Source organism: Ctenopharyngodon idella, chromosome 20, assembly GCF_019924925.1.
Source record: "Ctenopharyngodon idella isolate HZGC_01 chromosome 20, HZGC01, whole genome shotgun sequence".
Lineage (NCBI taxonomy): Eukaryota > Metazoa > Chordata > Actinopteri > Cypriniformes > Xenocyprididae > Ctenopharyngodon > Ctenopharyngodon idella.
This window is the reverse complement of record NC_067239.1, coordinates 11,890,577-11,908,751: the sequence shown is the minus strand read 5'-3', so window position 1 is coordinate 11,908,751 and position 18,175 is coordinate 11,890,577. Positions and strand designations below refer to the sequence as shown.

The window sequence follows — 18,175 nt, the reverse complement described above, 5'->3', positions numbered from 1 at the left end:
AAGGTTCGTTCTACGTGGTGGTATGCCGACATTACCCTGGATACTATAGCTGTCGATACACTACAAAGACTTTCTGTCCTGGTCATAGATGAGCCAGCGAGATGCGCACCACCAATCTGTCCTGTTTTGAACTCTATGTCTCCCATTATGTTGTGTGGATTGCAATATTTTATGTACAGCTGTGCTATTGCTCTGCTAATTCAACCTTCACACTCTGCTCTTACTGAAAACTTCCAACACTATTTTCAGGGCTGATCCAACTAATCAGATCATTAGTAAAAATTCCAAGATCTTAAATGGGTGTGTCAGATAAGAGAAACATCAAAAATTTGCAGTGTTGGGGGTATTCCAAGGCCAAGGTTGGGAATCACTGGTCTACGTTACCTGTGCTGCTCAGTTGATGAGAAAATGGTAAGATAAACAGACAGACAATATGTCGAGGTTTAAAGTCATTTAGTGAGTAAAAATGAGACAGACAATGTATACACTGAAAATGTGATTTGGTGTGCTATGTTTTACTCAAATGTTAATGAGTTACATTGTAAATGTATATTGGTGTGCATGTACTGAAATGTTGAATAAGTTGTAAACTGAAAGTTCATATTTAAGAAAGTAAAGTAACTGATGATTTCAGCTTTGTGTTTGCAAGGCCAGGTTGTTTGTTTGAAGATTAAATAAAAGCAAACAAAACACACACACAGTCTTCTTCGAGAGGAGGAGGTAGGAGTGGAGGTAGGGGTAGGGATAGGGGGTTGGGGAAGAAGTTCCATTAAGGTTCCCGATAAAGAACTGTTCTTTCCTTGCGGACATCCATATACTGATGCATTGCTTGGACTGGCGAGGCAATCAACCGGATTTTCTTCCCTGGTAAAATTGAGAGAAAGCTGCATAACTCGCACACCGGTAGGACGAACAATTATCCTGATTTTCACTTCTTTGATTCTAATTGAGATTAACAGAAGGGAAAATAGGTTATACAGAGAAACAAGAATTTAACAGATGCTCAAAAGTATTTAACTAAAACGGTTGATACAAATTTTAATTAAACTGAAATCTTAAACTTGCTGCACATTTAACGTAACACTTAAAATAAACTGATTCACAAGCACCTTTTAAAATGGTTATTCTCCATTCCATTGAGCTCTGTAGTTATATTTGTCTGCAAGAGTATGAACCATCCTTGAGAAAGTAATACATCAAGTGAAAGAACCAATATGAGCCCATTGACACAGAGCATTTAATAAATAACAGAGCATTAGACGGGTTAGTGGAGACTGTGTAGTGATGTAATGATAAATGTGACAGTGATCAATTTAAATCAAACAATCAGGGCAAATGTGCATTATAGCACATGCTAAAGATGTTCATGCAATGAAATTTGCCAGCTGCTTTTTATAAATACATTATAAATTAAACACACCCATACACAAGCAGTTTAATTTATATACAGTTACATATAGCAGCGGTTCCAAACCCTGGTCCCAATACTACACATTTTGGATGTCTCTCTAAAAGTCTCTACTAACGAGCTGATTAGATGAATTATGTGTGTTTAAATATGGGGACCCAGGTGGGAAAAAAAAGTACATTTCTATAATGTACTTGAAGTGCTCTATTTTCGCACACTAATTTTGTACTTAAGAAGTACTATAGAAGAATTTTTAGTATATTAAGATAATCTTAAGAACATCTAAGTGTACTCAACTGTGCTATTTTGAGACACCATGAAATATGAACAAAAAAAGTGCTTCTAATATACTATCTCTGTATTTAAAAAATGTATTTAGTTACCACTTGTAGCACACTATGGGTTCAAGTGTACTATAAGTGGTAACTAAGTACATTTTTTAAATACAGAGATAGTATATCAAAAGTACATTTTAGTTCATATTTTATGGTGTCTCAAAATAGCTGAGTTGAGTATACTAAGATTATCTTAAGAAGTACTAAAGAAGAATTTTTAGTATATTAAGTACAAAATTAGTGCGCAAAACCAGAGCACTTTAAGTACATTATAGAAATGTACTTTGTTTTTTACCTGGGGAGACATCCAAAATGTGTTGGGTTGGGGGAACTCCAGGACCAGGTTTGGGAACCATATTCTCATCTGATATGAACAGGAAACATCCTCAAACTCTTCCTATTCTTTCAAGTGACTCTTGAATTTGAATCGCTAATCCTGGTTTAAACAATTTTTTTTTTTTTTTTTTTTTTTTTTTCGAAAACAGTAACATCCCTTTTCCTCTTACTGCTAGAGACTTGACAGTGAGCTTTGGCCATTTGTAGGTAAGAGTATGTGTAAAATAAACATGTCCTGCAGCATTTATGACATTGTTTTTGTACATATAGATGGATTTTAGACAGTTTAGATCTTTCATCTCATTCTAGTAATGCATCTGATAGTTTAATTGGTCCAGTTCACATGAGAAAAGAAAGGATGAGACTTAATATCCTCCACACCGCCTACTCCCGCGCCAAGCCGTTCCACTGGATTATACTGCAACAACTAGAGAGAGAGAGGGAGAGAGGGAGAGAGAGAGAGAGTTAAAGTAAAAGTAATTTCTTTTAAACAATAGTTTAACCCCCCAAAAATACTATATAGAATTAAATATTATTAAAATATATACAATTAAAATATAGCATGTCAACATCACTGATGTGAAAACAGCATTGGTTCTCAAATGTACAAATGGAAAGTGAATTGTGGATGCAGACGGACTAGATGTGAGCCTTAGCACAGTCAATAATAAATTCCTCTTGAAGTGCTTTTAACTGAACATATTAGTTACATTGCCTGTTGCACACCACTTTTCAAAAAGGGATGTTTTCTTGAGTGAACTCCACACTAGTAGATTTTACATGCTTCCTAAAGTGTTTTCGGTAGGCTTTAGAAACGCACCTCATTAGGAGGCAGCTCTATGAAGTGAACTTAATGTTTCAGAAAAGGTGGACCGGGTTGAGAACCACTGCCATAATCTACACTCAAGTGACGGATCTGAACAAACTTTGCTGAAAAAGTAACAATCACACATTCTTTGGCCAATATAATGACAATTCTCTCAAACACAGGAAAATATGTTTCCAGCTCACCTTCTCTAAACATTGACAGTAAATTAATATGTTGATTGACATCAAATTCCTCTTGCGAAGCACTACATAGTGCAGAACGAAGAAAAGGTATAGGAAATGAAGTATTTTCAGGTAAATGAGGAGTGGGAGAGATAGTCATCATCAAGTCACCTTGAGTCATATAGCAATCAAATAATCACCCTGAGATGAGAATGTGAGTTGTGGCGAGAGTGCAGAACTCTCTAAGCTTGCCCTGAACTGAAGTGATTGACAGCTCCAGTGATTATAAAGGGAGCTTCTTGCTAGCTTTCTGTATATAATTTAATCACAATTTAAATAACAGGTGATTTTGTGGCATTACTAACAGGTCCATATCTTTCCTTAAAAGTTTGCAAAGCCTGGGTCAAACTGCAACTGGTTTACCAAAGAATCCACAAAGAAATTTACTGAACATATAAATTATGCTCTACTGAGATATCCTAGTGATAGTATCTCTCACTCTGTCCACTTCACTTCACTAACACAGCAGTGGGCAGGCCAAAGAGATGAAGATGAAGTAGTAGGCATTGATCTGTGTCTGTGCATGCAGTCTTGTGCTGATGTATTCATCTCTATTATGTAATAGGTGGAAGTACAGAACAAGTCCTTTTTGGCAGTTTAGATTCAAAAAGTATTCAAAAATATGTACCTGTTCCAGCAGAGAGCGAGCCTCCTCCGACACAAACTCTGGGATGTTCAGGGATGAGTGTCTACCAATCCCAGCAGGATGACACTGATGGAGAGACTACACACACAGCAAACTACACATGAACAACAACGAACTTAAACTATAAGTGTGTTAACCTTTAACATTTAGATATGTTAAAATTACATAAAAATACAACTATAAAAATACAATTATCCCTCCAATACAATTTACCACACTCAAATCAATGTATAAATTTAAAATTATTCACTGAAAACAATTCAACTGTTGATGAAATACTCTCACCTTTCCAACTATGAGCTCAAATAAAAGGGCTCCCAAACTCCACCAATCACACGCTAGCGTCTCTTCACAGATTCCGCCCACTTCTACATGTCATAGAGAAAGGGAAGTTATCATGAGTGTTTTACTTTTAGAAAATTTCTAATTTGTGTCCTTTTTTACTAACTGACAAAGACAAGAAGCTTTTGCAACAAAATATTCCTTAGGTGTGTAATTATTTTGTTCTATGCTTTATTTCATTACATGCTGTTCTCACGCAAGAATGTGAACTCATAAACCAGCTAAATTAATAAAGTAGCTTTATTGCTACTCTTCATCAAAAGTACATAAATAATTAGTACAATCAACATTACCTTATATCAAGACCTTAGTCAAGAAGTTATTACGATGTCACCATGCAGATAGAAAAATTAAGGAAGGATTCGAATCCAAACAAATACTAAACATTAAACTGACAACCAACAAAATGCCCTTGTTTCTACTGTACCAGTGGATAGGTTAAATGAATAAACATTAGTAGGCCTCCTTCAGTCGTTGCCGACTATGGAAGATGCGCCCGGTTGTGAAGTCATGTTGACATTTTTAGAACAGCGCTGACTATGGCTGACGAGGCCGATGCGGGAGAGACATGTATGTCTGGCTTTAGTGGTGTCATCGAGGGAGCGATCTTTATGTCTAGCTCTCTTTTCCTCCATTAAGGTCTGGATGTGCTCTTCCCCAAGTCTATACTGTTTCTGAAGAACACTATGCCACCTGTTGTTTTCAGCTGCAATGTCTTCCCAGTTCTCTATACTGATGAGCATAGCTTTCATATCACATTTGCAGACATCCTTATAACGCAGCTGGGGGCAGCCAACAGATCTCTTGCCAGAGGCTAGTTCGCAATTCGCGTATTAATGAACATTAATACGATTTTTATGCATGGTACATGGAAAAAAAAAAAAAAAGAATTACATAAAACAAAGCACAACAGTAAAGTCATTAACTGTATGAAAGCTGCTCATACACAAACAACTAATATTACTGAAATTAAAACTGAAATAACATTACAAAGTCTTTCACTACTATCTACTGCACAGGTGCATTCCAGCTTCTTTGACCTCTTTCCACTTTGGTATCATTGAAAATTCAGATTTTCCGTCTAATAAATAAAAACTTCTTTGAAATTACAAATTAATATTATTATTTTTTTTTTTTAAATTGAAATTACATTATTTTCGACTCCACCAAGTCTTGAATTATGAAAATCCAGAGCTGTTGGCATCTCCAAGGTAGGGCCCACATTGGCCATGGCCACAGCAAAAAAAAAAAAAAAAAAAAAATACTATGCTGGGTCACCCAACTGTGTGCACTTGTTGCAGATGTATCCATCTCCTGTGTTTCTGGCCCTGAGAGGCAAAACGTTGTCAGTCAGCATTTGTTTCTCTGGTATGGAATCCAGGACTTGCTCTATCTGTTATTGTCTCACTAGACAGAGACTAATAATGCGGTGTTATCTGTTTCTGCCTCCTACCTCACAAGCTGGAAACTCAACACGGCAAGTGTCTGTTGAAAAGGTACTTTTATCTTTGGGCAGCTGACATTAGAAGTGGCACACACAGTGTTACTCACCCTTCTTTCACCACCATACATTTTGAGCTATTCGTCCGACTGAAAATTGTCTGGGTAGAGAGAGATGATGGTGTGACGACTGTCTGAAGCCAATGCCAATTCATTGGCTGATGGCACTAGCACCACCTCAAGGATCTGCCTGCGCCATTAATCCTCAAATTTCTCTTCTTCAGGAAGACAGTTCAGCAATGTGGAGCTTGAGGCTATGGAGAGTAAGTAGAAGGATTTTTCCATTTCTTTCTCTCATCGGACTGCGTGCGCGTCTACGGGTGAGACTGCACATGAGAATTTGTGCCTGAGCCCGGTAGCCCTCATTGTGATCTCTTTCAGACTTGAGAACATTTTATAAACTAGCAGTAGACAGATCAATGCTCTCCCCCTAGGCAGTCAGGACGCACAGCCTTTGTTGGCTTATATCAAGTTTTTGGATGATGTTTCTCATGTTGTCGCCAGGATTAAGTTGGACTGGTCTGATACAGCCCAGCCCCAGCATGAAGCACAGTCTAAACTAGACAAGTGTTTTCTATCTGGCTGTACTGCACATAAACTCCATAGATCACTGTCTATCTTTCAAGACTTCATTGAGAGATCTCGAGGTCTTGGAAGCAGCCTTTCTCAGCAGGTGTGACAAATCCAAGCTACCTCTGATTTAATTGATGGATAAGTGGAAGAGACATATTCAGAGATGCTGGTGGTCGAGGAGATACTAGCTGTTTATCTCTCACGTTCTACAGCTAAGACGTGTAGGACTACGTCAGACCCTATATCCTGTGAGACAAGATTCCTCTGCTGCTCAGCCACTTCAGGGCCCTCCAGGAAGGTTTAACAGGGCCTCCCTTTGAACTGTTGGGAGTCAGCTACCGAGGAAATTCTGACTGTGGTTTTGCTGGTGGCTCTAACATGTGACTGTAAGTTAGGATATGTTCCTAAAGTTGCTTCCAGTTCTTCCCACTCTCAGTTTGTGGTCTTGCAGTCTTTCTTCTCTGCCTTCTCAGTCGCAGGAGGATGAAAAGCATAACTTTGTCCTGTGAGGGCACTGAGGATTTACATCAACCATTTGTTTTGGTGGTCTAAACAAGGGTGTTGGGGCTGCAAAACAAAGGATGTTGTATCGGGTGAAAGATGTGATTTCTCGTGCCTATAAGATGCATGGACTGTCTTCGCCTCTTGGGTGGTCAGGCTCATTCTACTAGGAGTGTTGCTTCATCACAGGCATCATTTAAGTTTAAGCCTTTGGAGGATATTTGTGTGGCGGTAACCTGGGCATCTGCACACTATTATCAGATATTATCACTATTACATATCCTGTTCATCCTGTTTATATCCTTTGTCAACGCATGGGCTGATGTAAGTGTACATGCTGATTAACAGCAGTTTCGCAGAAGCACTGTGGCACAGTCTGTCTTGATATGAGTTTTGACGATTATTACATTTTGCATTAAATTATTTTTTATAAAACTCCATAATTGATTGTGGTGGATAGTGAGCTCAAATGAAGATGAAATACAGTGCATTTAATGAAAGAGCACAAAAACAGCACAGAATGTTTCTATAATGTCAAGAAAAGCTGACCTGGTGCGCAGTACATCTTAGAGAAGGCGTTAGGGTCACATGACTCCTCTACATCACTCCAGCTGCAGAAATAGGTCAGCTGCACACGACCTGAGAGAGTGTTAGTGTGTCAAACTCTGATCAAATTACACCACAGACTTAAAAAAAAAAAAAAAAAATTATTATGTAGTGTGTACTAGTCTTTTAGTTATAATTCAAGATCCCACAAAATGGTTTAATGAATAATGGTTTAAGGGGTATATCCTGTTTAAATATCCAGTAGCATTTACACACTCAATGTCTTACACGTTACACGTCTCAAAAAAATAGAATATCGTGGAAGTGCAATATTTTTTATCAGTTATTTAAGAAAGTGAAACTCTAATATATATTAGACTCATAACATAATTAAACTGTTTCAGACATTTTTTTGTTAAATGTCAATAATTATGGCCTACAGCTCAAAAAAAAAATACTTATCAAAATATTAGAATATTTAATTTCGAATTTGATTAAATTACCATTCATACAGTATAAATAGCGTGTTTCTCTAGGTCTAGGTCAGTACTCTCCACCAAAATCATGGGGAAGTCTGCTGACTTGACAGTTGTTAAGAAAACGATCATCCACAAAAGGTCATCGCTAAAAGGGCTGGCTGTTCGCAGAGTGCTGTATCAAAGCATAATCATGGAAAGTTGACTGAAAGGGAAAACTATGGCAGGAAAAGGTACTTCTTGCCTCCGTCTGCTGACAAGCTTTATGCAGATGCAGATTTCCTTTTCCAGCAGGACCTGCCCACAGTGCCAAAACTACTACTAACTGGTTTGCTCTCCATTATATTATTGTGCTTGATTGGCCAAGCCAACTCGCCTGACCTGAACTCCACAGACAGTCTATGGGTTATTGTCATGACGAAGATGAGAAACACCCAACCCAACAATACAGATGAGCTGAAGGCCACTATCAAAGCAACGTGGGCTTCAATAACACCTCAGCAGTCCCATAGGCTGATCGCCTCAATGCCACTCCGCATTGATGCAGTAATTCATGCTAAAGGAGGCCCAACCAAGTATTGAATGCATAAATGAATATATACTTTTCAGAACATGAATTTTCTTGTATTGTAAATCCTATTTTGATTTATCTTAGAAAATATTCTAATAATTTGAGATACTGGATTTTTTATTTTCATGAGCTGTAAGCTGTAATCATCAAAATAAAATAAAATAAAAAAGGCTTGCTATATTTTACTTTACATCTAATGAATCAGGAATATATGAAAGTTTTACGTTTTGAATTAAATTATGGAAAAAAACTTTTCTGCGATATTCTAACTTTTTGAGGCACCTTTATATAACAACTTTGTTGAAAATAATAAATGGGTAATTCTGTGTCAAATCAACCAAATTTCGGAAACGTTCCCGGCTCAAATTTTTAATTTTGTTAATATTTTTTTTCTGTAGAATGACAAACATAAACAGTGATGAAAGACAAATTATTAAATGTCACAGAGGTATATTTAATGAGTAATCCACTATTTTGTAGAGGGGATCAAAATGACAATTTTCACCTGAGATTTGGAGCCAATTTACAGGGGTGACAGCCAACGTATGCCAACGGTGACAGTTCAGGAATGGCAAAAAGCACTTCTTGTGTTTTTTTGCCTCAAGTTTGCATGCCTGTAACTCAAGAAGTATTAAGGATATCTTAATATCCTTTTAGATTTTAGTTCTTAAGAAACTTTCCTTTTGGTATTTTCATTTTAAAGGCCCTCGATGGTTCAGTCCCAGCGATATGGAGATCTTAATGAGGCTCCACAAGTAAATTGGTAAATTGTACACATTTTCTGTGGTCAAAAACCAAATGTGGGTCCCTTTGTATACTGCTGATACTTTTCTTTTAAAGAGGAATATCTGAAGAACAAATAATGTTAAAACTAGAAACATATTTTTTTTTTCTATCATCTCAATTGCTTAGAACATACCTGTCTGAGTGCCATAAATATTAATAAATATGAATAAATATAAATATAGAATAATATTCACAATCTGGCAACCATGCGCACACGCTTTCCCTACACTGTGGAAGAAGAGTGGATGATCTGAAAACACTGACAAACAAGTCTGCAGTTTAGCGATCTCCATGACAATTGACAATACAAAGTCTTTTTTGCTTTTGTTTTAATAGAAAAACATTATTGTAATTTGGAATTATTGGAATACTATGAATAATGTGGTAAAATAAACCACACGTATGAGTTGACATTCTCTTGCTTTGTGCTTGTAGGTGAAAGTGCAATAATTCTAATGAAATGTAAAAATAATTTTCTATTTAATTGATTATAATTTTGAGCAAAATTATCAAGTTTATCAATTTAACTATTATGCAGCTTGACGTTTTCATTGACAAACTTTGACTAAATACGGGACAAGGTTGACCAAATATGATAAAAACTAAAAAGCACATTTGACACAGGACTACGCCTAAGACTAAATTAAAAAATATTTGACAAAATTAATACTAGAGTGCTTTGTCTTTATCTTACACGCCTAGAATTCTGCAAGTTCTGTTATATGACAAATATGCATTCACACATTTTCATTCATACATGGTTACCACATTTTAGTTATAATTAAAGTTCTTTTATAAATCTATTCTGCTAAAAGTTGATATCAACTATTAGGAGTAATCTAACATATAGATACGATTCTCAAAAGCCGACATGAAGTAAAAGGCAAAAAAACACTGGGTCTTGAATAGTGTAATGAAGTACATTTCAACAGTATGCAGTGAGTAAGTGATTCACCTGTGTTGTTTAGCAGTATGTTGCTGGGGTTCAGGTCTCGGCATATGATTCCCTCCTGATGCAGTGCATCCAGAGCCACAACCATATCAGCAGCCCAGCTCCTCACCAGAGCCTCTGGGATGTGTGTGTCTAATGAAACAGCAGCCAACTTATCCAGCTCTTGAAACAACTTTGACACTTTCTCAACCTCCTGCTCTCCTGAAGTACCCTCTGACCCCAACTCCACATCTTCATGTTCAACAAAGTTCTTCTGAGTTCTGGGAACAGATGCGTCCACCATGCCAGAGAGCTTTGGGGAAGACAGAGTCAAAAAATCTGCTTTAAAAGGTGTTTTTGATGGTTTGTGTAGAAGTGGAAGGGTGGCCACATCAACAAAGAGGTCCAACTCTGCTTTCTCTCCTCTCTGTAGAACATCTGGCCTGCCAAATGTGGGAGAGGTTTTGTCTACAACAGCGAAAGCGATGCCTCCAGCGATAAGCTCTTCCTCTAACACGTCTACTGTGTCCCCTTCGAGTGCCGGCAGATTGACCAAAAGATCAGGTGGCTGTCCCTCAACAGCACAGCTGACATTGGCATCCTCCAATACAGCCTCTTTAAAGGAAATTACTGGCACCAACTCATTTGAGCATTGATCACCGTCAGACCTCCAGAGATCTGACACTTCCTGTAGATTCTCCAGTGGCTCCTCTGACACCTCTATACTAGCATCTGAGGGTACCAACAGTGGCTTGCAGAAATCTTTACTGTCACTGTAAGACAGCTCCTCCTTGGGCGGTGATTGGTTCAGATGGTCGGATGAACATGTGCATTGATCCATAAAGCCAGCCAGTTGATCCTCCTCAGTGAAGAAGCACAGCTCCTGCATTGAAATCGGAGAGCATAGACTATCAGTGTTTAACCCTGAAGATGTATGCTTTTGTGTTGCCACAGGAATAAGTGTGCAGTGGTCTTCCTCCGGCTCCAGCTTCTCCTGCTCATACTCATTGCACAGCGTCAAGTAGCTGTTAGTGCACTCCTCCTCAGAGGTGGCACCAGAGTCTGGCAGTTGGGCTTCTAATGGACGCTCCCCAATGCTTAGGCCCCGAGAATCCACACTGCTGGAACAGGTAGGCACAGGGTTCAGGGCTGAATGTATAGCTGTAGAGTGAGCTTTCTGGATGAAAGGTATGTTGAAGCTTTCGTCAGGACTGCTGCCATGCAGATACTTGCAGATATGAGTCCACAATTTACCACCTGATGAGACAAAGTGGAAATACTAGTCAACATCCTGTTTACACACTTAGGCATTTAGTAAAAGTAAAAACACAGTGAAAACAACACACCCTCAGCATACTCCAGTAAAAGAAAGATGGAATCCTCTGAGATGATGTATTTCTCCAGTTGTACCATGTTAGGCACAGAACGAGGCACAACGGTCTTCTTAACACGCCCACACGCACTGCTTTTCCTTAAACCCTGAACACACACACAGATATCATATCAGTACAAATCAGGGGTCTCAATTTGTAAACTGCAGTCCAAAAAGAGTTTTATAAAATCCTGTTATCTTCCAATCTGCTCCTATTATAATTAACAGAGCTGTCTACACTGGAAGCATCTGTTGAGTTCCATTGCACATCCAGCTGATGGAAGCCATTATTCTTTTTTTTTTTTTTTTTTTTTTTTAATTGCTGTACAGCTAATCCAGCCCCTTTATTTTGTCTGTCAAACTGCAAATATCACAAATATAATGTTTAAACTGATTGCTATATGTGTAAAGTCCTTGTATATTTATATTACATCTGACCATTACATCAGAGGCAGCTTGAGATGTTTCTAGTCTCTAAACAGGGCCTCTAATTCCAGTGGGATTTCTTAGAGAGCAGTAGCTCTCTAGAACCCGGATTGAAAACCACTGCAGTATTGGACATACTTTACGTTAATCAATTTAATAATTGTCAGATGTTCAGAATACTTTTTTTTTTTGCCACAAGGTCGGTAGGAAAGTTTTTTTCCCCAGGAAACAAAAAACAAAACAAAAAAAAAAAAAAACAACAATTCAGAGCTTTGAACCCTAATAATACTAAAATGAATATATAGAAAATATGAATATTCTCACAAATTACAGCTATTAGAAATTTCATAACCAATATATATATATATATATATATATATATATATATATATATATATATATATATATATATATATATATATATATATATATATATATATAGGCTAAATATATATATATTCTCAGACATCACTGGATTTAAAAAAAAAAAAATTCTTCACAAAGTATTACTGCTATACTGATAAAAATATATAATGATTCAAAAAAAGTATTGTCTGGACCTCTGATGGGAAGGAAATATGGAGACCTCTTGGAACTTTAATTGAATAGCCCTGTAGGCCAGTATCACCAATACCAATACTGCTACTGATATCTCTATGAAATTGATTATTTATTTTTTTTTCACAATTTTAGCCATTAATTATAGGCGTTCAGCATTACAGTATAATTGAAAGCTATCAATTTTAATATTTATTAGGCTTTAAAAAAAAACAACTTTTAATTTAAGTGAACTTACGCTGCATTCACATGGGGCGTCGGCGTTAACGCTTCTCATTTACTTTGAATGGGTGACGTCATGCGTTGCTGAACTAAATTGTGGGTTTCGTTGCATCGCTCGCAGAAGTTGAAGATTTCTCAACTTTAAGCGCCAACGCAGGCGTCAGCCAATCAGATCACAGACGCTAGCCAACTGCATTCATGAAACACCGGAAAGTAATGTGATTGGCTGTTGTACTATGACGGTCACGTCAGTGCAAGCTTCAGACACGCCCTCCGTCAAGCGTTGACGCCGACGGCCGTGTGAATGCAGCGTTAAAACAATCTTCACTTAAACCCATTATAATGAATGTCACATTACCTGTGTCTTTTCAATATACACTATATTGCCAAAAGTATTGGGACACCCCTCCAAATCATTGAATTCAGGTGTTCCAATCACTTCCACAGCCACAGGTGTATAAAATCAAGCACCTAGGCATGCAGACTGCTTCTACAAACATTTGTGAAAGAATGGGTCGCTCTCAGGAGCTCAGTGAATTCAAGCGTGGTACCGTGATAGGTTGCCACCTGTGCAATAAGTCCATTCGTGAAATTCTCACTACTAAATATTCCACGGTCAACTGTTAGTGGTATCATAAAGTGGAAGCAATTGGGAACAGCAGCAACTCAGCCACGAAGTGGTAGGCCACGTAAAAATCACAGAGCGGGGTCAGCGCATGCTTGAGGCGCTCCGTGTGCAGAAGTCACCAATTTTCTGCAGAATCAATAGCTACAGACCTCCAAACTTCGTGTTGCCTTCAGATTAGCTCAAGAACAGTGCGTAGAGAGCTTCATGGAATGGGTTTCCATGGCTGAGCAGCTGCATCCAAGCCTTACATTGCAATGCAAAGCATCGGATGCAGTGGTGTAAAGCACACCGCTACTGGACTCTAGAGCAGTGGAGACGTGTTCTCTGGAGTGACGAACACAGTTCTCTGTCTGGCAATCTGATGGACCAGCTTGGGTTTGGTGGTTGCCAGGAGAACGGTACTTGCCTGACTGCATTGTGCCAAGTGTAAAGTTTGGTGGAGGCGGGATTATGGTGTGGGGTTGTTTTTCAGGGGCTGGGCTTGGCCATTCCCATAAACACACTCCTAAACCTTGTGGAAAGCCTTCTCAGAAGAGTTGAAGCTGTTATAGCTGCAAAGGGTGGGCCAACTCCATACTAAACCCTATGGATTAAGAATGGGATGTCATTAAAGTTCATGTGCACGTAAAGGCAGGTGTCCCAAAACGTTTGGCAATATAGTGTATCAGGGCTCAATTTTTTTTCTATTTGCCCAGTCAGACCAGTTCAGATTTTTACTTGCCCTGCACAAAAAGTTATTGTTTTCATTGTTTTTGACCCATGTAACCTTGTAAATAATGCTTTAAGATTTTCATGTAGGTCTAACAGGTAGGATACACTTAAATTATTACACTTAAACCATAAATTATAAATTAAATATAGATTAAACCTTATTAAAGCTAAAAATGTTATTCAGTCAAGAGCAGTGAGTGATTTTCTCTTTTTCTTTTGTTCTTTGATTATCCTTAATGACAAACAGCAGGGGGTTTATTAGGCTGCTGTCACTTTAAGACCTGCTGCACATGACGCGGATCTGATATCCTACACATTTTCTTACAACTCTTTACGTTCATTTAAGACTTCATTTAACTAATTTAAATGTGCTTGCTAAGATACTAGACAAAACGGGCATTTTGGCATAATTTTGTTTTCATCCGTGCTGAAGTTCTGAAGCAGCTTTCTTAGTTGTGTGTGTCACACAGACAGGAGATTCACAGACAGCACGCGCCAGTACTGCACTGCGTTCTTTTTTTGTCTTGTCACACTTGAATGGTTTAAAAACATTTGCATGAATAAGAGTGTGCATATAAATTGTAACCCAAGTGAAAGGATGACAGGAAAAATGGATTATGTGTTAATTGCATTAAGTATTTTTAAACTGAAAAAAATAATCCCATGCATTAAACGTGTTAATTTTGACAGCACTAATAATGACATAAAATTAAAAAGTACCAACAGGGGTCCAAATACAAGGGACAATAAACAAATTTAAGAAGCTAATTTAAAATTAAATAAAAAATAAATAAGATAAAACAGGAAACAATAACACCAGGTTTATAAATATGTGATTACATGCACATTTCTGCTCTCTCCTATGTGATTTGTTAGTCGTTGTGTAATATTCTTGAAATTGGGCTACATCTTGCCTTAAAATTATTCAACTGAAGTCTAAGTTATTTGTTATATTTAATAAATATCTCAGACCCTTTTGACCCACTGTTGCATTTCATAGCTGCTGCAAGTAGTATCTGAAGTGATTCAATTTTCTTTCTTTCATACCCTCAGGTATTGCCCCTAAAATAGCCACATCATGCTCAAAAGGAATATCAGCATTAAACAGATCTGAGAACTCTATAGAGCACACTCACACTCTATAGAGCACACTCTGAGCATCTTCCCAAAATGGTTTTAACTTTGGGCAAGACCAGATAATGTGAGTATGGTTACCTAATTGTGCCCCACAATCTCTCTAACAGACTAGAATGAGTCTGTAATATTACCACTTTTTAAAACCTAAATTTAGATGGTAGAAATTCGTTTATTGTACTTCATTAATGTTTACCAGTTTACCTCATCTATTACAATATTGTCACAACGGGTATCTAACAAAGGGAAGTAAGGTCAGGGGCTGTTGACGGAGCCTTTTCTCTATGTTTAGCCAGTGTGTATCAGTGTTAATCTTCAAATATGATTCAATTGATATTCACTAATATTCACTTAATATTCTGTGTATGCTAACACCATCATTTAATATAAGATCCCTGTATACACGACTGACATAACGTTGGGTCCTTGCCTTCCTTATGGATGATCGTTTTCATAAAGAGATGATTTTCATTAAAATTCATACTGTATTCACTGTACTCTGCATGACCCAAAGAATGTAAAGAGAAAGGGCTTGTGACAATTGATCAAAAGTTATGTCTTTTTATATATAGTTTAATCACTAGGTATGTTCACCAAACCTCTCAGGCCCCTATTATTAAATACAAAGCAAAGCATTACAGCTTTTAGGGAGTATTATAACTCACTGTAAGTGATTCCTGTTAAATTGTTAGATGTTATAAATGGTAAATGGACCACTTACTTTCAAAATAAAAGTTTCCTGCGTTCTCTTATCCATCACCAACAGCACCTGCACAAAAAACAATCTAAATAAAGGAATTGGACAATGTTTAAACAAAAACACTTTTTTTTTTTTTTTTTTTTTTTTTTTTTAAAAGAACAGTGTCACCCTCTAACCATCTTTTTGTCTAAGGAGTTATATTTACAGGATCACTGAATCACTGTAGCCTATAGATAGAAAAGTAAAAAGAAACTAATTTAACAAATGAATTAAAGATGCAAATATCAATTTCTCCGGGCAGAGTCCCCGGGCAGTATGCAAGTTCATTGACAAACAGTTAGTGTGCACAAGCTTGATTGTTCTGAGTCTCTCATCACAGTGCTAAGCTGTGGCACACCTTTTTGAAGAGTTAAAAAGAGATAGATCCTTGTCATGATAACAGTAACAACAGAGAAAATATAGCTGAGAGCGGTGATGGTGATCCCAACCACTACGGTGCCATCACCACCAGGAATGCGTGTGCTTCAGAGGCAAATAGGCTATATTACGCCTATATACAGACAAAAATGAGTACACCCCTCACATTTCATTAACTATTTTAGTATATCTTCTCAAGGGACAATACTATAGAAATGAAACTTGGATATATTTTATAGTAGTACATGTGCTGCTTGTATAGCAGTATAGATTTACTGTCCTCTGAAAATAACTTAACATACAGCCATTATTGTCTAAATAGCTGGCAACAAAAGTGAATACACCCTAAGTGATAACAGCTCTACATCTTTTAACCACGCAAAGCCACATGTCCTATTCATCATGTTCATGTTTTTGTCTGCTTGATAGGACAATACAAATTTGCGTATCTTGTATTAGAGCAGTTAAAATTTGGTGCTTTGAGTATAATTCTCTCGTACTGCCACTGAATGTTCAACATGGCACCTCATGGCAAAGAACTCTCTGAGGATTTGAGAATTAGAATTGTTGCTCTCCACAAAGTTGGCCTAGGCTATAAGAAGATCAGTAACACCTGAGTTACAGTACAGTGGCCATGGTCATACAAAGGTTTTCCAAGATGGGTTCCACTCAGAACAGGCCTCGCAAAGGGTCGATCAAAGTAGTTGAGTACTCGTGCTGTGCATCAGGTGCAGAAGCTGGCTTCAAAAAACAGACGCATGAGTGCTGCCAGGATTGTTTTAGAGGTTGCAGAAGCGGAAGGTCAGCTTGTCAGTGCTCAGACCATACGCCGCACACTGCAACAAGTCAGTTTGCATGGCTGTCGTCCCAGAAGGGAGTCTCTTCTGAAGCTGGCTCACAAGAAAGCCCAAAAACAGTTTGCTGAAGACAACCTGTCCAAGAGCATGAATTACTGGAACCATGTCCTGTGGTCGGATGAGACTAAGACAAACTTGTTTGGTGTCCAGCATGTGTGGCGACGCCCTGGTGAGAAGTACCAAGAAAACTGTGTCTTGCCTACAGTCAAGCATGGTGGTGGTAGCATCATAGTCTGAAGCTGCATGAGTGCTGCTGGGACTGGGGAACTGCACTTCATTGAGGGAAACATGGATTCCAACATGTACTGTGACATTCTGAAGCAGAACATGATGCTATCCCTTCAGAAACTGGGCCGAATGGCAGGTTTCCAACATGATAACGACCCCAAACACACCGCCAAGATGACAACTGCCTTGCTGAGGAAGCTGAAGGTGAAGGTGATGGAGTGGCCAAGTATGTCTCCAGACCTGAACCCTATTGAACACCTGTGGGGCATCCTCAAGCGGAAGGTGGAGAAGTGCCATGTGTCTAACATCCAGCAGCTCAGTGATGTCATTATGGAGGAGTGGAAGAGGATCCCAGCAACAGTCTGTGCAGCTCTGGTGAATTCCATGCCCAGGAGGATTAAGGCAGTGCTAGATAACAGTGGTGCTCACACAAAATATTGACACTTTGGTCACAGTTTTGACATGTTCACTTAGGATGTACTCACTTTGTTGCCAGTTATTTAGACAATAATGGCTGTATGTTGAGTTATTTTTAGAGGACAGTTAATCTGTACTACTATACAAGCAGCACGTTGACTACTCTAAAATATATACAATTTTCATTTCTATAGTATTGCCGCTTGAGAAGATATACTAAAATGGTTGCTGAAATGTGAGGGGTGTACTCACTTTTGTGAGATACTGTATATTAAAGGCTCATTATGATTTAGTATTCTACTTAGTATTTAAGTAAATAAATTAATAAAAACATGTGATTATTTGGCTAATGGCTCAAAAGAATGACTAATAGTCGACTAAAAAAAAACATCTTATTCGGGGGCAGCCCTAGATGTACAAAACATATATGATCATTGATCATACCTCTGTATGACGTAAGGTTCTTTATCTTGCTTTCATTTCACTTTATGTGAACAGTTTTGT

General features: G+C 38.0%; 1 protein-coding gene across 6 annotated transcripts in view; it reads right to left on the bottom strand.

Moving 5' to 3' along the window:
* Positions 1-436: 436 nt before the first annotated feature.
* Positions 437-18,175, bottom strand: part of rps6kc1 (ribosomal protein S6 kinase polypeptide 1) — a 47,490-nt gene continuing 29,751 nt past the window's right edge. The window contains exons 10-17 of one of the 6 annotated variants that reach the window (XR_007926909.1): positions 15,774-15,821; positions 11,348-11,480; positions 10,026-11,258; positions 7,241-7,330; positions 4,061-4,143; positions 3,758-3,853; positions 1,110-2,506; positions 437-942 (exon numbers count right to left, since the gene is read on the bottom strand). Coding sequence is in view for 2 of the 6 variants with exons in the window: in XM_051875989.1 (XP_051731949.1) it covers positions 2,405-2,506; positions 3,758-3,853; positions 4,061-4,143; positions 7,241-7,330; positions 10,026-11,258; positions 11,348-11,480; positions 15,774-15,821 (1,785 nt within the window). In the remaining 4 variants the exon portion in view is untranslated. Of the gene's footprint in view, positions 2,507-2,545; positions 3,153-3,757; positions 3,854-4,060; positions 4,144-4,544; positions 4,932-7,240; positions 7,331-8,789; positions 8,899-10,025; positions 11,259-11,347; positions 11,481-15,773; positions 15,822-18,175 lie in introns of those variants that run through there. The other 5 variants (XR_007926910.1, XM_051875989.1, XM_051875990.1 and 2 more) reach the window with 5 other exon arrangements.